Raw genomic sequence first — 22943 nt, 5'->3', positions numbered from 1 at the left:
GTTAAACACCCCCCCCCCCTTTTTCTTACACCGGGCTAAAACGAGGGTTCCAAGAGGGATTCATTATTTAACATAGAAATGTAGGGAAAATTTTGAAAAATCTTCTAAAGAGTTACACTGCTGTAATATGTGAGATTACAATACAAGCATCCTCATATAATGTAGATACTAAATTAATCAAATAGTGACCCTGGACTAATACTGGGGCCCTAAGATTGGTTCTTACTTTAACATTGAAATGTAAAGGAAAAATGTCGGGACAGCCTCGTTCAAAACATGTTGGCAAGGGGATGAGTTCTCAAAATCATGAAAGAAAAACCTAATTGTAGCTGCAATTTAATTCAAATTTAATTCCTCATTTTCAGTTTAATTTATTATATGCTCCAACAAAAGTTCAGGTGGGGGGGGGGGGGGGGGGGCAAATCATTGAAATTTCAATTTTTTATAAGTAAGAAAAGTAATTTTGAACTTTATACTAGTTTCGTAACCAAGGTAAGGATTAATTTTTTTTCGAAAAAATCGGTGATCTATGCAAGGCATCCTCCCGTTTTTAAACCGGTTTCAGTATTGTATTACGTTTTTGTAATCTCTGCAATGTGCATATAAAATTTTAATTTTGCTAAAAAACAAAATTTAAAAAAAAATGGAATTGATTCTGCTTTCGACCAAAAGTGACGAAATGCAATTAGATTTTGGTCAAAATATTGACAAAATCACAATTACAGAAAATATAAAGTCTCTATAAATAATTCTGGACATAATCACATTTGGAAAAGTTTAAAATTGACCTTATTACTAAACGGAAATGACGACATCTTTCAGATTTTAAAAGACAAAGATTCCACATCATGCTTCACAGTTTCAAGAAATTTGGTGTAAATGTTATGGGATATAGAGTCAACAAGGAGTCAGAAGGAAAGAGAATTATAACAAGCAAAGCTCGATGGGTCTTTTTGTTAACGTCAACGTCTTCCATTATTAAAATAGGGAAAAAGAAAACGAACGAATAAGGTCTTCCGTTATTCCTTAATAATAATAATAATAAAGAAAAAGAAACTGTAGAATAGCAAGAGGGCCTTCGTGTATGAAAAGGATATCGCTAATAATAGTAAGAAAAAAGAAGAAGAAACAATGGATTCCGTTATGACCGTAATTACATGGATACTTAAAAGTTGAAGCTTAAGGCGATTAAATTACGATTAAGAGTACATGTACTTTATTGTAAATCTCATATTTCTGTTGCTATAATTGTTAGCTGAATCCAATTATGGCCTCTTCAGAGAGAAATTCAAACAATGCATTTATTGATTTCTTTATGAACTTCATAAATAATCTGAAACATGACGACAATCATGGTGTTTTGTTGTTTTACTGCCATAAATCTTATACAGAGATAAACTATTTTGTGAGAGATCCTAAGCTGAAATAGATTAAGTTCATATATCTGCTTCTTGATAGTGTCAACAGGAGGATATCTGCATGCTGATAACCTATCAAAAACATATCTACTAAAAAACCCGCATTTAGTAATAGGATACCGACCGATAAACTCGCTGCATTTCGTGGAAACACTCGATTATAATCGCTCTGTACACATTCAAACAACCGGCCGATTTGACTATGAATCAAACTTTTTTTGTTAAATTTAAAACTGAATGAACTACAATTTATTTCTGTTTTAATGAAAAGAGATTACTGTTACATGTACTTATTCAGTGTAGAAATGGAATTCAATAAATTAATCTAAATTGGTGTAAATTTTGTTTACAGTAACTTATTTTGCACTCATTCTCGTGACTGATAACCCAGATTTTCATGTACCACACACACTATAGTTTTTGTGAGAGAGCAACTCCTGTAATACTAACCAATGACGAGGTTTGTTGTTTTATTTTGATTTTGTTTTAGGAAGGTCCGATTATTTGGGTTTTTTTTAAGAATAATTCATTATATTTGATGTAGAACTATAACAACAACCAGTAAATCAAAGGGGGGTTGTTGTTGTTTCTTCCATTAAAAGAACGCTTTTTCATTTTCTTTTTAAAATTCTTGTTCAGGGTGTACATATACTAGTATTTTGCTAATATGTGTTTTTTTATTTTTTTCAATTCATAACAACAACGAGACTTTGTTACTTTTAGGTTAGGATTTAATTTTTTTAATCTGCATGGTTACCTGGCCAGCAATTCATTCGCTCATTATTGTAAAACAAATTGAAACGTTGGTTTTTCTTCATTGCATAAGATCATGGCGTTTTTGCATTAAAATTGTGCACCAGTCCTCCTGTTTATTTGAAACCCCCCCCCCCCTCACTTTAATGCTTTATAGAGCTCCCATTGGGCAAAACTAGCTTTTCATGTACTTCTGTGTCTTCTTGTTAAGAATATGGAAAATAAGGCAAGCAAGTAAAATGCCTATATTAGGATGGATAAGATACTAAAAAGATATTAATATATCTTTTAATTTTCTTTCAAATATCCATTTCAAGCCATGTACTTTACATTAAATATAAAATAGAGTTGTTATTCTTAAATATGTCCGATACGCGGGACATTTTGATTTTAATTGATGTTTGCGGAACTAAAGTCTTTAAAAAGTTTAATTTTTTAAATTTTCAATGCCATCATTTTTATTGCTCCTTATTATTACCATAGTCTAATTAAGATCAGACATGGCTCATCTTCCCTTATTTTTAATTGTTCTATCTCAGCAATGTGAAAATTGGCATTACGGTCAGACGCGACCTATCTTATATTATTTTTATTTTTTCTATCCATTACATTCAACTTTTATCCTCCCAAACAGGCACTATTTATTTTATTATACTGAATGTCTTAATTTTAGAGAATTTTTTACTGCTTTACGTGAATTCTACGGCGAACCGTACGCGCATAATTTACGCGCATGTAACAATTCGTTTTATTATACTTTCATGTATAATACTAAACTCTGATTGGTTAAGACGCAGTTGATAATCCGTTCTATTACCCTCAGCGTTAGCAACACACTTAGCAACGGGTAACATAACGAACTGTTACATGCGCGTAAATGATGCGCGTACGGTTCGCAGTAGAATTCAAGTCATTCCTATAGAAAAGCATTTGAGTATTCTTTAAAATTGACATTCAGTATAATAAAATAAATAGTGCCTGTTTGGGAGGATAACAGTTGAAATTGACACCCCTCGAAAACCATTGTCAACCTCCGCTTCGCGTCGGTTGACAATGGTTTTCTCGGGGTGTCAATTTCAACTGTTACCCTCCCAAACAGGCACTATTTATATCGTGTTACCCGTTGCTAAGTGTGTTGCTAACGCTGAGGTTAATAGAACGGATTATCAACTGCGTCTAAACCAATCAGATTTCAGTATTTAACATAAAAGTTTATAACCCTGCTATTGTTTGACAATGGTAGCTCACCAAGAATAATATTCGAATCATTAAAACCAACTCTTTCAGTGATCTTTCTGTATATAAATGAAGACTTAAATCACTCCAAAGTGTTTGTACTTTATCACAAGAAATGAAAACATGTATTACTGTATCAACATTTTCCATACAAAAACCACAACAATCAGAAGTTTTAATGTTAATTTCCTAAAGGTATTTTCCAACAGGAACAATTCTATGCAAAATTCGAAATTGTAACCACTGGGCAGAAGAATCACTTGTGGTTTTATAACAAATTTTAAAAACATCTTGCACTGATATTGTGTCTACTCCATATGTCATAAGCTCTGCCTCCCACTTGCTGATTGAGGTTGAAATAACCTCATTTTTATTAAAAAAAAATTATAAAAGATTTTTGAACATTTTTCAGAAGATATGAGTGGTTCAAAAAATAAAGGTACATATAGATTAGGAAGTCTTTTGAAAGAAGTCCTATCTATTAACAATGATTTCAAATATTTTGAAATAGCTGTAACAATGCTATTGTATTACATCACACAACTGTCAGTTAGATTGTATGTGTTTTTAAGGACTCCAAAGTCTAAAAGATTACAATCATCATCAAAAAAAAATCTTGCACAACCTGTATTCCCTTTTCATACCAGGAAAACCAATCTTAACAAAATCTTTGAATGATGACATACTATAATTCCATATATATACAATGTTTCAGTAAGGCATTTCTGGTGGTCAAAATTTGGCCAAAAATTTGAGTCAGTATTCGTTTTAAAGCGAGATACAGAGCTAACAATTCTTTGTCATGTAAAAGCTTTGTTTACGTTTTGAATGTTGAAGTAAAATTTCCAGTTTCAGACCCAAAACGAATGTGATAAACGCTAGGAACTATTTATTTGGCTTATAAACGAAATATAACAGAGAAATCAGCTTGAAACAAAGCTTTTACCGATAAATTGAACTAATGTAAACAAAACCAGGGCACGAGCCTTGTTAACATGACAAAGAATTGTGAGCTCCTTATCTTGCTTTTAACTCTACGACTGACACTCAAATTTTGGGACATCATTAAAAATGCAATTCTATAGCATATTTATAGAACACGCTAAAAATAGAAAAATGAAATTTGACCCAAATGGTGACGATGCTTTTCAAGCTAACAAGAATTCATAAAAGCATTTGATCGCTATATTAGTTTCGATCGCTCCTCAACTGTCACTGGGGTTTAAACACCAGTGGTGAAAGTTACGGTCAGTTGCTTTCCGATCGAGGCATTCAGTTTGCACGGTCTTCTTAATGCATAATCTACACATTGTAGTAAAATGTTTGTATAAAAAAGTAAGGAAACTACAATTAATAAAACACAAAACAGAGTAATTCTTTCAAAGAATTTCAAAGGTATTTGTATTATTGTGCTTAAATAGCGGTGCCTTACTTCTCTTGCACATCGAACACGAGTATCGTTCATACACAGTGCATAACGATGCATCTTTCTGAAGACCCCAGTGGCACTACATCCAGCACAGTAGATAAATGAAAGTAAATCCAAGAAAATAACAATGTTACTGCGTTTCTATCGTTTTTTTTTTTTTTAAATTGACACCTCTCGAAAGATATTTTCAACTTTCGCATTGCGTCGGTTTACAATGGTTTTCTCGGGGTTGTCAATTTCAACTGTTACCCTCCCAAACAGGCACCTGGGCACTATTAATATAATGTTACTCTCTTGTATCACGAGTGTTTAAGTTATTAGGGCCCCGCAAGGATTTGCGGGTGCCCTATAGTTATCACTCTGTCTGTCCGTCCGTCTGTCACTCTTCCGTCCACAAATTTTCTGTTTGTTTCTAATAACTTTTTTATGGTTGTCCAATCAAGTTCATATTTATGCTAAGTTTGGTTTTCTATGTCTTCTGGTTTGGAGCTGGGGTGGTGGGGTAGATTCCTTAACTATGCATAAGAATGAATGGGCAAAGAGAGATAACTGCTGAGAATGTTACCATTGTATACTTGGAAGGCTGTGCAATATTTGTCCTTTGGGATTAATTAACCTTCCACAGGAAGAAAATCCTAAGCCCTATCTTTATCTGTCACATTGAGATTAATTACTGCACTGCCTGTGTCTGCAAATGAACTTTGTTTTGAAGTTAAGGTCAATTTTGAATGATGTGTACAGTACCGATCAGACCCAACCCAACACCAGAGTAAACCCCAACTAAACCCCGGGTTTTATCTTCTGTGTTTACTTTGGGTTAACTTTTTGAAAATTTGGATCCACTCGGGGTTTACTTTGGGTTTACTCGGGGTTTACTTTGGGTTTACTCGAGAATTGCTTTTGGAGTCAACTATACGCACTGAAGTGTGAAGTTGACCTGTATTTTATCTTATCATCCTACTGCCTGTAATTCCTGCCCCTTGTATATTCCGAATACACATGTAGCGTCTGATTTCAGGGTATTTTTCTGATCGGGGTTTACTCTCTGTGTCCACTCTGGGTTTACTTGGGGTTTACTCTGGGTCCACTCTAGTAAACCCAGAAAGTAAACCCAGGGTTTAGTTGGGGTTTACTTTCTGTTAGGTTGGGTCTGATCGGTACTATAGTATTGTGTACATTCTTTGAAATATGGATTTAAGATATAATATTCATACTTTATTTTGGTTAAATAACCGTACACAATGATTTATGATAATTTTATTGAATTCTAAAATCAAGATATATATTAAGATATCCTTTTTCACTATTTTATTTTTTAATTATTTATTTTTTTTTTCTGCCTTAATGCTGTTAATTTTAACAGGTAATCAGATAATAACCCCATTCTGTCATTTCTGGAAAAAAAATCTTATTGTAAATTTAGAAGAAAAGGATGAGAGAGCAGAACAATTAATCCCCTGGGATTAATTATCTTGCCTGCTGCAGAAAATTTAGAGGCTTATCTCTATCTGTCATGTGAAGATTAATGAACACATTTTGTCTGCAACTGATGTTTGTTTTGAAGTTTGTTTAAATCTATTTTAAATACACATTTAATTTATTATTTTTATAAGACATGAGGTTATCCCTGTTTTAAGCAGATAAAAGGTTACTATTTAGAGTTTTTTGGACATTCAGGAATTATCTTGAAATTTTAAAAATACAGTTGTTACTTATAATTTTCATTTTTTTTTTTACCACCTTATATACATGTTTATTGCAGTTCTTTACATCTTATGCCGGGCATTTATTTTTCATCATTGTTAATATAAAGAGGATGGAATTCAAAGTTTTTTTCACTTCTCTATAGTAATTGTCATAGCGGGGCCCTTCCTGGCTGGTCAGTTTTCTAGTTTTTAAGCTGTATTTTCAACGTGCTTTATTCCTAATTGCTAAGTTTCACACTGACAAGTTTCATGGAATCTGATCATTTGATTGTTACGGAAGGTCTCTGAAAAACCAAGTTATATCGTGATTAGATGGTATTATCATACTGCTCATTTTGTACATTTGTTCAAATGATGTCAACAGCTTAACATGTATGCTTCATATTCATGTATGTTTTATCTTCAGGTTGTTTGTTCTCCTGTTCTGTTTCATTGTAACAACTTCGTCTGAGGAATGGTGGCTGAGTCCTCAAAATGGACCCACATGCAAAATTAATACTTGTAGAGAAAAAGACGCGACATGTGAATGTTCGCTTACAATTGATCATAAAGTTACCATGATGACAAAGAATCCGCCAATGCTAGTTCGACCATACAACGGAAGTCTATATCTGTACAACGATACAAATTATAGATTTCCACTACCTGATGAGAAGATGGCTGAGGTCATAACTGCAGATGGATATGGATCACGTCTTGTCATAACTATTAATGAAAGGTTTCCTGGCCCAACAATTGAAGCACATGAAGATCAGACAATGATCATCCATGTTCGCAATTTAATGCACACAGATTCCACCACAATCCATTGGCATGGCATGCATCAAAAAGGAACTCCAGAGTTTGACGGCGTGGCCTTCATCAGCCAGCCTCCCATCCTCCCTGGTGGAACGTTTACGTACAGATTTAAAGCACAGCCGCACGGTACCAATTTTTACCATGCTCATATCGGAGACCAACGTAGCATGGGTCTCTATGGAGGGCTTATTATTTATCCGAGATACAAGTTTTACTCACAGCCACAGGTTGGATTCACCGTCATCCTTCAAGACTGGAACCATGACGATGAGCCAGAGACATTGTATCAGCGCATGCTAAATGGTGTGTATGATCTTAAAAGCTACACATTGATAGAACCTACATCTTCTGTTGATGGAGCCAATTTTAGCAGATTTCATATCCATTCTGCCTTGATCAATGGTAAAGGGCGCTTTTACACAGGACATAATAATATTGGAAGCAGTTTTACACATAATGGTGCTCCTTTAGAAACGTTTCGAGTAAAAAGGTCTGGTAATTCTAGGTTTCGTGTAATTAGCGCTGCTACATTGTATCCCTTTCGCGTCTACGTTCAAAATCATCATAGATTAATTATTCGAGCATCGGACGGCTTCGAAATTCTTCGAGGCGTAGGGAAAAACAGCGAAGACTTGGTTGTGGAATCCTTCATTATTCATCCCGGTGAAAGGATGGATTTTACAGTTAACTTTGATTCAGATCCTGGAACTTACCTTCTAGTGGCTGAAAGTATTGAAGACCTCTCCAAGAAAACACCTCCTGAGTACCATGCAGCCGAAGCGTTGATTCTGTATGAAGGGGCGCCTTTAGTGTATCCAAATAAACCAGCTGATGATCAGAGTCACTGTACATCTGGAACACCATGCCCAGTATTTAACTGCCCATATCTTTTCTATCCCAAAAATAAAAACAGAGAGTGTCTTACATTTGATAAAGCCAATAGTAATGAATATGAGTCAAAATTCCAAGAAATACAAACTGCCGATGAGACACTCTTCTTTAATTTTGCATTTCCGGGACAACCAGGAAACACACCAGGCTCAGTCAACGGACATCAGTTCATTCCTCCTGTATATCCAATATTGACAGATGAAGAAAAACTTACAACCAAATGTTCAAAGAACGATTGTAGCGAAGATAAAATATGTAGCTGTACTTACAATGTCGAATTGCAATCCAACAGAGTATACCAGTTTGTCTTAACTAATCTAGGAAAAGGAAAAGGCTGGTCCCACCCTGTTCATTTACATGGCCATTATTTTTATGTCATGAAAATGGGATTTGGAACCTATAATGAAACATCTGGTAAATTCTTGCTGTCATCTGATGATATTGCATGCCTAGGTAACAAAAGCTACTGCAATGTCGCTAGTTGGGCTAATAGTAATTGGACAACGACTGAAAACAATATCCCTGGTCTCCAATTAGAATATCCGCCTGAAAAAGACACAATTATTGTTCCGACGGGTGGGTATGTTATCATTCGTTTTAAAGCTAACAATCCCGGTGCCTGGTTTTTCCACTGCCACATCGACCTTCACAACACAAATGGAATGGGAATGGTAGTGTTCGAATCGAAAGACAAATGGAGATATAATGGTAGAAGTTGTTTTAAAAAGTATTAAGGTATCTTTTTTTCTCTTTGCGTCATCGCTACATGTTTATAAAAATGGGTTTTTTTCCCTTTGTTACGAACAGGTGTCAACAAAACAAATGGGCCAAACTACAGCATTGTAACGTCTTTGATACTTTGTATGGTGATTTTGTTCCTGGATTGGTAATTGAAAGTCATCAATAGACCAGGAGAGGAAAGTAAAGATGATGCAGAAACGATAGGTTCTTTACGTGGAGATGACCAGGAATTATATACAGGTTGTTGTATACTGTTAATATACATATGTTCTAAAAATATATTGTGTGTATCCAAATTAATTGCTTTGCTCATATTTAACTTAAGTATTGAACAAATAAATTTTTTAAATGTTTTGTTACATTTATGAAAAAGCGTGCACATGTGATTAAGAATTGTTTGTTTATTATCCTTGATTTTTTTTTTCTTATCTTTGCTTTTGTGGTTTTTAAGCTTTACGAAATCATTACAATAAATCTCAAGAAAGGAAAAGTATGTGTTTATCAAAATGATGTTTCAGATTAATAAGCGTCGATTTTTAACGACAGTCTTGTTTACATCAATTTTCAGTCGAACGTCGACGCTTCGTCGGCATCAAAGTCACCAAAATATCCATGTGTGCAAATGCACCTAACTATGCTAATTAAAAATTAAACAAGAGGCTAACGGGCCTTAACGGTCAACTGAGTACCGAAGCTCATACACAAACCTGTCGAGGAATCTCATGTATGCATTTCATTAAGTTTCATTCTGGCGTAAAAAAAAATATTGTAATGAATCTAATAATGACCACCTCTCTGTCTGAAATCTTTCAAAAGCCAGTATGAAACCTATACCTTTGGTGAAGATCTTTAAGGTCATAAAAGGACCTGATGATATTGAAAGGGTGGAAGACTCTGATAGAAAATAATTTTCCTATATTTGTTAACTTTCAAAATAGGTTTTATATGTTTTCATGAATGAAATGATAAGACTCAAATATTTATATTTAATCGAGAGTGTTTATCATATTCTTATCAATTTCAAAAATATTCATCGCCAGAAGATATCGTGTACTGTTACTAGATATATCCCGTACATGAGATGAAATGAACTCATATTTTAAGATGTGCGTGTTTGGTTAAACTGTATGAGTCATTTGTTTCCATAGACGATTGTTAGGAAATACCAGAATGTTAAAATTCCATTACTTAGGCGAGAAATCAAAACAAAAAGCTACAAAATATATTTATTCAATTTATACATGCAAAAGGTAACATTAAAAAGGTGTTATGAGATATTTCTTAGACGTGTTGATCCAATTTCTTTTTTCATGGTTTATGTGATAAATAGTTGAAATTTTTCAAAAACAAACCAACTATCAAGATTTTCTCTCAATTTTCATATTTAAGAATTCACTTTCTCTTCATAACAAATAAATCATAAACCATGTATAAGGAAAAACTTTGTCTTCAAAATTATTGTTTCTTGTTCAAATTAACAAAATGTTTACATCGAGTCCGAAGTTGATAATAACTTGTTCCATAATTGTTTACAAAGAGAACAAATATAAATAGTTGTAAAAATCACATCTGTCTCATCTGACAAATGTTAAGATTTTTTTCTTAAAAAACATGCCAATATGAAGTTGTATTTTGTCATTGGGGAAGACAAATTTTAAAGCAGTTAATTATGACGTAAATCGAATTATTTCCCATAAAGCATTTCTTTCGGAAGAGGACGGGGCTTCATTAGTTTGGTGAGGCGTGTTTTCTGTTCCTGGGTAAGAGCCGGAAGTCTCCCTGATGCTGAGGAAACTCTGGAACTTGTTGGCCGCTTCTGTCAACGACAAAAATGAACCAATGTTTATAATGATTTTTTTAAGTTTTCTGTAAAATACAAGGAAATTTTTTAAATATATTTTTAAAAAATATACATAACTTCATGAAGGATACATGTTTGTTTAATAATTGTTAGTTTTAAAAAACTATTAATTGTATATAGTCATGGTTATCGTGATTATCGCTCTTTGTCGGTTATCTCTATACAAGTCTAGCGCCACTGGCTGCAATGGAAAAAAGGCGTTTAAAAAGAGTAATTAATTAAAAGACCGTAAAAGTTCAACTATAAATCTCGAATAATAATAGCGGAAGGAAAGATTCGATTTCGGTAATGCATCAAGATCAGACAACGAAGTCAGAATCATCTTATTGATTTATTTGCATTCTTTGATCAATAAAGGTAATCAGGCATAATCGAAACAAAAAAGCAGAGGAAAATCAAGAATATCTTTGACGAAAACCGCGTTGTAGTAATTTGAAGACGATGTTGAGTCCGTATTTATTAAATATCATATCACTGAAAGCAACTTTATTAGTAAGAACTCAAAAGTATTCAAACGGATTTTAAGGCAGAATCAAAGATATATTAAAGAAAAAGTGATATTTTAAATATATTTTTGGTAAACATGATATGAAAAGATATATGCAAGGGAGCAGTTAATGCATAACCAACCACCGCCAAAGTTTTACATGCAGTATATAGCTGATACATGTAGCTTAGTGGACAATACATGCTTCACGACAAACGTTACCGCCACTCGGGAACCCTCGGTGCTTACGGATTCGTCCAGAGATTGTACAAACGCATAGGAGAACGATTTCTCCCTGTTTCCGAGGACGGGTTCCGACTTAGATTGGGTGGGGCCAGCAGCAAGCACCTGTTGTTGAGTGATGGCGATTTTCCCTGCTCGTGGATCCACCATCAGCTGTTGTCCGTCGGTAAACATCCGGTTGAAGTTGTTGTCTCGGTTGCTGAGTTCCATTCGATATCTTTGCACTTCCCGTCGTAATTTTTCTACTTCCTCGTTGTAATCCTGAAAGAAAGAAAAAAATTAAGGACGATTTAATTCTATTGTCCAATATTGTCAAACCAATTCTTATTTAACAAATATGAAAGATAGGGTTGTAAATACCAGATGTAGCATTCATAAAGTTGATTTTGTTATTTTGTTGTTATGGAGTTAGTTTTACGAAAATTGGTTTTTAGAGGAATTATTTATATTTATTTAGAGCCTTGATTTGCATTTGATTAGTCCTAAAGTAAATATGTATTTCCATATTAACATCCCCCATTCCTCAGAGTACTTCATGCTATTTCGTTGATTAACATTTTCTGCTTCTCACATTTCCAGAAAAAATCTTAAAACATTACTTCGCACATTTAAATTTTATGAATTGTAAGGCTACCATCAAAATTTCTGTTGACATATTAAGGAAACAAGTCGAAGTAAATGACAATTTTTATTATATTTCTTCATTTCGTAAACAGTGAGTGAGTTTTAAACGGTACCGTATGTAAAAATATAGTAATTTCGGAAGGTTTATTGAGTACATCAGTTAATTCATTTTTCATGATGACTACGCATGCGCTCTAATTTCATGCATAATGACTAATGATAGTTTCGATATTTTTTTATAGAGAGCATATTAGTATGTCATACAGTGTAAATTAACCATTTGAATAGTACACGAGTGATCATATGTTAAGTTCTGAGGTATAAATTATAGAATTCCCTCGTTTCCAAGGCAAACAATTAAACGGATATGCTTAACAAGTGCTCTGTGACGTAATTTTTCACAAAACTAACCAAAACGTGATAATTGTGTATTTCATGCCCCGATTCATTTACAATGATTGAAAATTCTAAAATCGCACTTTAGAAAATTTCCACAATAAATTATTGTGTTGTGCTTTTTTTTTTTAAAGAATTAATGCGGTGTCTGGATTTCATTGTTGACTGAGGCATGAAATAAACATGTGGCCATTACCTTCACCATACGCGACGTATAATTCTGAAAATAAATTTTCCGGATCTATTGGATTTTACAAGAAAAGTGACGCCATGATAATACATTTCTATGTACCATTTTGACATATTATCCATGCTTGCAAATTTTTACAATTGTTTTCCTAGAAGGAAACCAGGACCCTATCTTTTTTTATTCACTGTATATTTAGACTAAAGAGTATAAATTACATTATGTACTTGGAATCTTGGAAATAATATGGGAACAACAAAATAATTATGGGAACAACAAAATAATTTCCACATCATGTATGACATGTACATGTATTCAGAAAAAATATATGTGTGAGAGAGAGACATGGAGAGAGAGAGAGAGAGGAGAGAGAGAGCGTCAAATCGAAAATTAATTTGCAATTGGTCAGCTAAATATATAAAATACTCAATGATAATCTAAAGCAAAGAAAATGTTACATAGGTCTATTATTTGACATCAAAGCACCATTCAAGAAATTGTACTAAGAATTCAGCGTGATGGGAGAATGAAAAAGCGGAAACACCAATCCGGTTACAATTCTCTTTTTTTCATCATGATCAAGTTTGAAGACCTTCACGTAAATAGAGCATAAAAGGCATCACTTGGAATGATGAATTAGAACAGAAGGAGAGCTATCCAAGCTGTGTTAAGGAAGGTTCAGAAGAAAATAAGAAGAAGGGAGGACAACTTTATTGGTAAAAATAAAGGCAAACAGCCAAAACCGCCAACTTTTCTAATAAAAAAAACCAATAGAAATATACTTTGTGTCAGTATGCTGAATACATTGTAAAAATTCATATATGTATAAAAATCTAGCACCATGCAAGTATGACGTCATACCTTTATCGTCATTGTTCCGGTTGGCTGAAATAAACCACGTGGCGATGAAAAAAGCCACAATTCTGTGAATATTATTTATATGTGCACAGAATATGGTACACCAATTTGTTGAAGTTTTGCAGGGTATTGTTACATTTTCTAATTAGTCATACTTCATGTAGATTAGTGATGCTGGCCAAGCGACATCGGAGTTTGAGGTTGATTTGACAAATGTTAAATTTTCTTGGCATGTTTTTAGTGATTTTGAAACTTAAGCTTTTCATTTTCGTTCTTTTTCATTTAAAAGTTATTGAGTATTTATAGAGACAGCTGAAATGGTTGCAGCGCAATCTCATTGTATGCGTTGTCAAAATGCAATTTTTAGAAACATACGGCCAGTTTTACTCAAACAATAACTACCACAATATGGTGTTCTACAAACCAATGGACTGTCGTACAAATTGTTGCTTCAACGAAAAAAATAATTGCCAAGGATTGAGACTTCTTCAGGTTGATGAAAAAAAAAGGATACAGTTGTCCTTCAACTCACAGGAGTATGATTCATTAGTCCATTTACACTAGTTCTTACCGTATATTGCCGCTGGGCCGGTAGCTGGTGAGTGGTTTGAGACCGTTGACTAGCGACCACCTCAGATACTTTTTTGCTGAAGTCCTTTCTCAAATTTTTCAAATCTGTTTCAAGCTTTTGACTCTTGGATTCAAAATGCATTTTTGATCGGTGGGTTTCCTCTAGCAGAGCCTGTAACTGTGCCAACTCTCGTTCTAACTTCTCGTTACTCTTTTCCAAGTCTCGGATGATCTCTTTATAGTGTTTCTCACTCTCGCTCTGTGTGTGTTCCAGATTGGCCACTTTCTGTCGTAGTCTTTCCAGTTCCTGATTTTTGCGGTGAATTTCTTCATTTTTACTCTGTAGTTGTTCTGCTACTCCTTGTCTTAGTTTTTCAATGTCCTTTTGAGCATTTATTAATAAATCTCTCAGGTTTTGGCTTTCGTTTTTCTCGTCTGTTAATTGCTGCTCCAGAAGTTTAACTTTTTCTTTCCATTGTTCCTCTTTGGTAGATGCTTCCTGTTGAATGGCACTTTTTACCCGCTCACGACTTACTTTGCGTTCATTTTCCAACAACTTTTCCAGTTCTTTTCGTTTTTCCTCACTTTTCTTCAGTTGTTCAATTGCATCCTCTTGAACTAGTGATATTTCGTACTCATACGCGTCTTTAAGAGCTTCAATCTCCACTTCTTTCTCGTGGTTTCTTGTGAACAACATATGAACTACCTGAGTCAATTCTGCCACCTTTTTCGACATTCGAAAGTCGAACGTCTTTTTCGCCTTTTCCTTTTCCGACGTCATTGTCATTTGACGGTAGAGAAGCTGTGAGGCAGATTTAGCTTCTTTGGAATCCAGATTTGCTAATAATATCAGTTACGGCTAGTTTCCGGAAGAAAATCACTTCCGATAACAAACCTTTGCCGCTATAGTGATAAACACGTTCCCCTTTTGAAATGGCCCAATTTCTCCTTTGTTAGAAAAGTCCTAGAAAAATAAAAGAATATGAATAAGTATAATTTAGCTTGTTAGGCATATTTCTGGTGCTAATAAAGAATAAGAACACAGTTTATGCCTTCAGCTCAAATTGGGCTGGTAACAATACACATCCAATAACATTTATTGATTGGAATTAAGAGATTGTATTGGTTATAAATCATCAACAATGGTTTGGACTGAGTTATTGACTGCAGACAAGTGCTAGCTTTAAACAGCAACTCTTGAAAGTGCAGCTTGTATTGACGAACATGAATGTTTATTTTGTATTCTTCAGGTGTATCGACCCCACTTAAAGGAGATAAGAAGGTTGTGAAAGGCCACAGTGGATGACCATGCTTGTAAATGGGAAAATGTCTTTTGTGGCGAGAAATAGCGTCTTAATAAATTTTTTCATAACATTTTTGACAGAATAAATCGAAATCTTTCAATTAAGAATTTTACACAAAAGAGAGAGAGAGAGAGAGAGAGAGAGAGAGAGAGAGAGAGAGAGAGAGAGAGAGAAACTTAGACAAACATAGACAGACAGGCGGACGGACAGAATGACTGCGAAAAAGAGGGAGACAGAGTAGGTTGTTTGGGGCAACTTTTTTTAAATATATGAATAAAGGGTTTTCGATTATGTCAAGATATTATTTAAAGTGGTATATGTTTAATTCTATAATTGCTATAATGGGTGTACAGAACAAACTCGGTTGGATCGATCGATCCCTGGGGCCGTCTTTTACAAAGCTCTTCAATAAAAGGTTTATAGATTCAGAGTGCGTTTAAGTCTAATAAAGAAAATATCGAATCGATTTATGAAAAACCGAAATCCGGAGTATATTGCAATTTAAATCATTCATTACTTGATGATCTGGTTTTAAAATTATCGGATTAACTCCCTGGTGGTGATAGAGATTTGTGCGTTAATATTGAAACATTGAAAACAGAGAACTGGATGGATTTCGACATTTAATGCTATAGAACGTATGGATCATGCTGTATAGTAACCATACCAAGTACGGATCGCACAGCGTAATATTGTACAAATCAAACGCCCCGTGTTTATTTTCCTGTACAATTAGGTGGAAACAGATTATCGTCATAGTTTGTTTTGATAATAATTGTACCCTTCATTAAAATAGATGCTAAATCCCTTTTTTCTGTACATACATGTAGATTCAGTGAAATATATGTTTAAACTGAACTCGGAGAGAGAGATACACTTATGATAAGGTACGAATAACATTGATGTGAATTTCATGGAGCAGGGCTCCTTAAATATGTGTAGTCTCCCAGACAAAATGCAAACAGAATGCGGGATAATTAAGTCGGTTGACAAAGACCGTTGTTCAATTAATCGGGTGTTTTTAACTTTGATGAATTGAATCCTAAACCTTGTCCCAAATACAGAGGGTAGGTGTGAGGTTCGTCGCAGGAAAGGTTTACCGCCTCAGAATAGATACGTATAAAGTTAAGGCACCTTGATGTTGATTTAAAAACCCTGAACTATTCAAGCTCGATATAGTACGTATATATAAATTCCTTTGATAAAATTGTGAAATAAATTTGATATCTTGAAAAAAAAAACCATTGAAAAGAAATGATTTTCTTCTTTAATTTTAAAGATAAATATTTTTTGTCTGTTAATAAAATCGGTGTTAGTTCGTTTCGAGTTTCAATGGTTTGAAAGAATCTAAAAGGAAAGTACAAAGCTACTTCAATACAAAAGGAGGTTGTTTTGTTGATTGTGGGACTAATCTGTCAGACCCCATCATCCATCACGGCTAGAGGAAGCCGCCGTCCCTTCCATCAAAACGCACAACTGATGCTGTCCCTGATTGATTGACGTCACCCAGATTTTAGAGAGAATAATGAATGAGATGTATACATCTTAATCTTTTTTTTTTCGAAACCGAAACATACACCTTTGCACCTTCTTATTAAGTAAAAACCAAGCCCGCATTGTAAACATTGTTTTTTAACACGGAAAATAATTTTTATGGATTTGGGCCATAATTTTCAATCTTTGAATAAATGGCATGGCGTCATTAAGAAATGGTGGTTGTATTGGTATCGTTAGCAGTTTATTGACTTTTGAGACTTGTGTGAAATTGAATAGGTGTAACAGAGTCGATATTAAACGATAATGCAACGGTCAAGGTTGATTTATCTTTCTCATCATTGAAATATCACAAACCTGTAACATCCATTCACTTGATTTTGCAGTTAATTTGTTTGGCAAGAGCAAGCATAGAACCTTATTTAATTTAAATTGTCACGTTTTGAACGTAATCATACTTTCCAACTTTCACGATTAGAAAAAGTGTACTAAATAGAAGATCTAAACATACTGTCACACGTTTACTGTGTACTATATAGTTACCATTCCGTGAAGGAATAGTTAGATCCGAAGATCGTATATTTTTAAGATAAATCTCTCTCTCTCTCTCTCTCTCTCTCTCTCTCTCTCTCTCTCTCTCTCTCTCTCTCTCTTTCTCTCTCACACACACACACACACACATAGGGAGGAAAACAAAAATGTATGCACGATATTTCGACCTTGTAAGTCTTGTTATTTTAAAACTAAACTTGTCGCAACATATCCGCGCGATATGAAAGTTAAACATTCGTTTAAATGACTTACCGAGATATGAAATCACAAGAATAAACTGTCTATGTTTAGTCATTTTTTTCATCCGGTTTTTTCCTCTCATTTGAAAATAACAGTAAGGGGATTTCTATCCCGTTTCTCGAGGAGACATTTTGTTGTTATCCGATTCACAATGGCCGACTCGAGTTACCAGTTGTTAAATTCCAGTTATCAAAATCTTCTGCTGGTGTTGTTTCGGGGAGGATTTTTGTTGAAGATCGATCTTGTGATAGCTTATCACACACAGACCAACCTATTGAGAGAGAAATATTGTGGAGTTTTAAAGCCTCCACGACGGTGCAAAGGCAGGATAGACCCCGAATGGTAGAATTGGTACCCGTGAATCAAATCACAAAAGGGACCGACAATCGCTTGAGCTGTCAAGAATAGCCGCAGTGTAAAAAAGCATTAATGTAAATATGTAGATATATTTAGTGATTTTATTTGTTGCGGGATTGTTTGGGGGTATTTAAAAATCTCGTAATCTGGTGCGGTCATTTCGTAGCGTCCTTAGAAACAATGAAGTTCTAATCTACCTATTGTGTCGATAAGGACTTTTCTGTTGCTCGGACCTAGTCGTTCTAAAATTACTAAATCAAATAAAATAGGATTAAAGTATAGGGAGAATAATTTGGTCTGCTTTAGAATTGTCGAGACACTCGCTTATATGTGAATTCGCAATAGGGATCGCCTCCCATACATAACCACAGAATAACGGCGTAGCAGATTGCATCTCTTCACTTCAATGGCTATGGATATTTTGCAAACATACACAAAGGAGAGAGAAACAGACAGACAGACAGACAGACGGACGGACAAATGAACTGACCAACAGACAGAACGACGGATCAACAAGCAGACAGACAGAAAAGCAGAAAGGAAGGGGAGAGAAAGAGAAAGATGTCATGAAATTTTAAGAGATATGAGAAAATCTACTGTTTGAAGCAGTTTTTGTCATAATCAATCCTCTATCGATGCTTTTTGTATAGCTCAGCTGATGCAAGCACATGCCTTGTCAAGCAACATGCACTGTGGTGCAGACATATTTCTACGTCTTTAATTGTGATTAAAGTTATTTATATCTTTTGGTGTTTTGTGCAAAACAACTTAGCTGTAATCAGTCAATTAGTTCAGATAAAACTGCCTCGTGTGAACTTCGCAATACGATGTGTTACAGATCGTCTGTATCCCTCCGGTGACGTTGCACAGATTGTGATGTCATGACCTGTACGTGTGACCTGTCACCGTGGACAGGTGAACTCGCATCAATCGCTCCCACGGTACTTCATTACCCGCTGTCTTCGTACATCTCCCCACGGCAAATATTGCATAACCTACATTACATGTACATGTATCTAAATCTAGTAATTTTTTGCATAATGACATAAGCTAAATATACGGAGAAATTTTTATATGATATATTTATTTGTACTCTGTTTCATTTTTAGATATACTAAAATCAGACGTTGTTATCCCCTCCTGCGGCTTGTTACGGATCAAGGGGATGGGGCATTATATTGATTGATTTGATATCACTGAGTACATACAACTCACATTTTACATGATGTATGAGGTAAACAAAGAACACGGTAAATTGTTTTGGTGTATTGACGACGACGACGACGGAGAAAGAAAGACGAATTTCCAGGCATATTCTGGTTTAAAATTGGCTGATCCTTCTTTTTTGTATTCCAGAGTTGCAGTGGATTTGAACAAACTTCCTTTTTGCGAGGGGTGTGCCCCGCTTTTCTAGATGCGCGCGTTTTTATTAAAGTTGGAATTGGTCTATGATTTAGAATCGATGTGGGTAGTTACAGTAATGTATAATGACATCAGGTATTACAACAATGTTCACAGAAACTTTATAGAGTTCGATTTGATTTGAACATATAGTTTTATATCTGAGAAAACTACAAGATTATAAGCAGCAGGTTCTGCTTCTTATGCAGAGAAAATGTAGCTTTTGAAACAATTATTGTCTTAAGAGAATAAATTAATTAAATTGAAATTTTACGTTACATGTATTAATCAATCATAAAACGAGAAGTGACTGACCCATCTAATTGAAATCAAACAGTGGTCCACTGACGTCAAACAATAAAGATTAAAAATTAAACAAGTTGTTTATTTGTGAGACGTATATAGCCAGAAAAGACAATGTATCATCAATAAAAATCAGACCAGTCTAGGAGCGGGTAATGAAAATCAAAATCAATTTGTTCTTAATTTCAAACAAAAAAATAATGTCGTAGAGAATGTGCTTTGAATTAATGAAGATTTGATATATTCCGTGACTATTTCCTCAATACTCCCTAATACATGTAATTTTGTCTAACGTTGTTTACGTTTTGTTGCTGTTTGACTTTTTACTTTGGCGTCTTCTCAATAGTCTCTCATTTGATATGAAATCGAAACCAGTGCGCCTGCTGGCAAAAGGCTTGGGTTTTTTTTAAACAAGCAAAACCAAAACTCGTAGTCAGTTAACATAGAAATTTTAAATGTATACCCTGACACTTGACCTTGGATTTTGGGGTATCATGTTGATAATTACACAAAGAAGTGAATTCAAATGATATAAACTGAAAAAAATGATTTCCCATGAATGAAGAATTGATGATTTTTTTTATTTTAGCATTTAGTTTTGATTCCACTTTTAAAAGAAATGATAACTGATTAGAAAAAAATTAAACTTAGGAAGATGGACAAATATGAAACAATTAAATTGTATTGTATGGTCCATAGAGCTAGAGACACCAGAGAAAGTTAAATATGATATTTTTCAAATAAAACTAAAAAGTCTCAAACATATCAGAATTATTATTATAATTCTTTAAAAAATTTATTGTTTCAAAATAAAAAAAAAAGATTAACGCTTTGCCAAAACGAATTAAATTTAGTTTCGGAAAACATATGATGAAAATTCATTAATCAGAATTGCTAAAAAGACTTAACATTTGGGTATTTCTTAGTTGGCAGACTAAAACAATGGGGCATCAATGTGATATATAATCCGCTTTAAAAAATAGCTAGCGAATTAATGCCATTTTCAAAAAAAAAAAACAACCCCAAAAGTAAAACTATGAGATCTTAAAATCAAACCCATAGTTTGAATTGTATGATAGAAAGCTCTGAAATGAAATCAAAAGTTGTACAATACGTAGCCCATGAATAAAACTATAAATAAATAATGAAAAAAAAATAAAGAATAACGCATAAAGATAGAACTGGAGATAAATAAACAGTATGAATAATACCAAAGATAACACTCATATCTAACCAGAACAACATACAGGGAAACACAAAGGGAAATCTAGGACTTGAATAAGAAATGGTAATAACACATGTACTAGTATCTCATACAGTCTTGCATACATCTTCATACATTACAATTGGACGGCATATTTCTAACGCGGTGTACGTAGGTCGGGATAATTTATTAAAGATAACGTTTTGTCCCAAACAAGTGGCGTTTCATCTAGTATTCATTTACAACTTTTAAAACTAAATGTCTTACCTTTAGTTTTTTGGGTTTTTTTTTTTTTTTACAAATTTAGTTAGTTTCAGAAATACCTATGGTTTATTATTGATTTACCTTTTATTTTATTGCTAATTCACCTATATTTGATTCAGTTGTTGTATTCGTTTGTTTTACTTACTATTGTCTTTATTCTACGTTCACTTTTTGAATTGTTTGATGTAAAAATTAAGAGACACTCTAAACAGAGTGAGTTCAGCCATACAATATGTACATGAGCATAAATTATGAAATTTTTAATCAACCAATTCTTTCTTTTTATCTTAAAAATGTATTGAAAAATTAATCAGAGATGGTTAAAATATGAAAAATAAAACGCACAACTGATTATGAAATTTTCTGTAATTTTTTTTTTGATCAGTGTTGCATTATAAGATTGTTGTTTACCTACAATGATTCGCCCTATAAAGATTCTCAAGATATATATATATATATATATATATATATATATATATATATATATATATATATATATATATATATATATATATATATATATATATATATATATATATATATATATATATATATATATATATATATATATATATATAAAGCAATCACTGCTATCGCCATCAAAATCATCCGATACAAACTAAATAAACTTTTACTGGTCTGGAAAAAAAAACCCAGTGTACTCTCCCCCTCTCTGTCTTTCTCTGTCCATATACATGTAAATCAGGTACCATAGAAATAATGTATTGATTGCAATGACCAAGTCTTGTAATTAAGTAATATGACAGCAGCTTATTTAGTGGTGCGATAGCGCAAAATTTGTCCGATAGATTCTCAAGCAGGACTGTCATATACATGTACATGTATATTGTAGGCAGGTATAAGTAACAGTATGGCTGGTGGTGAGTCATTGAATATAGATCACGGAAAGAACTAATAGCAGATATTTTTTCCAGCTATTCACTCCGTGTTCGTTGTATATATTTTATGTATAAATGAATAAATCAATTCTTTAATCAAAGTACTGAAGTACTGACGGGAGTTGATTTTATCGATTATCATTTATTCAAAATCCAATATGTGATTTTGCATGACAAGAAGTATCAGTAATCGAAATATTTCTGAGAAATTGTATGGATCCAGGCAAGATTGAACTCTTGTCTTGTTCAACCAAACGCTCAGCTGTCTCCGTTTATCTCCGACAAGCAAGAGAGGCTCTGTTTTGTCGGATATTAACGGAGACGGCCACGCGTCTGGTTGAACGAGACTAAATTGATCTAGCGTAGGAATACATACGACTTAATATATATATATATCTAATATCTAAACTGAAATATCTAAACTGTTTGTACAATTTAAAATCTTACTATTTTCATGGTATTGATAAATAAGTTTTCTTGAAAAACAGTGCTTCAGAATATATAACATCGAATTTATCGATTATTTTCAAGAACTAAGTGTTTTCTGCGGTATTGATTTGTGCTTTGGTCCAAACACTGTTTCACTTTCGCTTTGCCCGAGTAAGTGCATAGGAGAGTTGATTAAAATCAACTCCCAAAAAGCATATCATCCTATATCATTCATATACCTTCAAACGAGAGAGAGAGAGAGAAAGAGAGAGAGAGAATTGAATAAGACAACTTATTT

At 33.8% G+C, this 22943-nt stretch overlaps 2 protein-coding genes across 6 annotated transcripts; one reads left to right on the top strand and one right to left on the bottom strand.

The window, feature by feature from the left end:
- Window positions 1-1771: 1771 nt before the first annotated feature.
- Window positions 1772-9325, top strand: LOC128179102 (uncharacterized). The gene is made up of 3 exons (XM_052846600.1): window positions 1772-1878; window positions 6949-8939; window positions 9039-9325. Exons 1-3 carry the CDS (start codon window positions 1871-1873, stop codon window positions 9119-9121), a joined length of 2082 nt encoding a protein of 693 aa, XP_052702560.1. The 5' UTR covers window positions 1772-1870; the 3' UTR covers window positions 9122-9325.
- A 1252-nt stretch (window positions 9326-10577) lies between these two features.
- On the bottom strand, window positions 10578-18190 carry LOC128177751 (protein FAM184A-like). Of its 5 annotated transcripts, none has more exons than XM_052844590.1 (5): window positions 17801-18190; window positions 14200-15162; window positions 13632-13655; window positions 11543-11824; window positions 10578-10788 (listed from the first exon to the last, which is right to left on the bottom strand). In XM_052844590.1, the coding sequence occupies exons 2-5, from the start codon at window positions 14983-14985 to the stop codon at window positions 10657-10659; spliced, it is 1224 nt and encodes a 407-aa protein (XP_052700550.1). In that variant the 5' UTR covers window positions 14986-15162; window positions 17801-18190; the 3' UTR covers window positions 10578-10656. The 5 variants fall into 5 exon arrangements, with proteins under 5 accessions (XP_052700550.1, XP_052700548.1, XP_052700553.1 ...); XM_052844588.1 differs by lacking the exon at window positions 13632-13655 and adding an exon at window positions 12780-12803; XM_052844593.1 differs by lacking the exon at window positions 13632-13655 and adding an exon at window positions 12780-12803 and having other exon boundaries at window positions 11669-11824; window positions 17801-18189.
- Between the last annotated feature and the right edge of the window lie 4753 nt (window positions 18191-22943).

Source organism: Crassostrea angulata, chromosome 3, assembly GCF_025612915.1.
Source record: "Crassostrea angulata isolate pt1a10 chromosome 3, ASM2561291v2, whole genome shotgun sequence".
NCBI classification, from domain to species: domain Eukaryota; kingdom Metazoa; phylum Mollusca; class Bivalvia; order Ostreida; family Ostreidae; genus Magallana; species Magallana angulata.
This window is presented reverse-complemented; position numbering and strand designations above follow the sequence as displayed.

What these genes read in the sequence shown, in the direction of transcription:
- LOC128177751 (XM_052844590.1), bottom strand. Translation starts at nt 14,985, where the DNA reads ATGACAATGACGTCGGAAAAGGAAAAGGCGAAAAAGACGTTCGACTTT. An exon ending in CCGGAACAATGACGATAAAG is followed by an intron (nt 11,825 to 13,631) that starts GTATGACGTCAT and finishes TCTTTCTTTCAG; the next exon opens with GATTACAACGAGGAAGTAGA. An exon ending in CCGAGGGTTCCCGAGTGGCG is followed by an intron (nt 10,789 to 11,542) that starts GTAACGTTTGTC and finishes TGTCGTTGACAG; the next exon opens with AAGCGGCCAACAAGTTCCAG.
- LOC128179102 (XM_052846600.1), top strand. An exon ending in AGACAAATGGAGATATAATG is followed by an intron (nt 8,940 to 9,038) that starts GTAGAAGTTGTT and finishes TGTTACGAACAG; the next exon opens with GTGTCAACAAAACAAATGGG.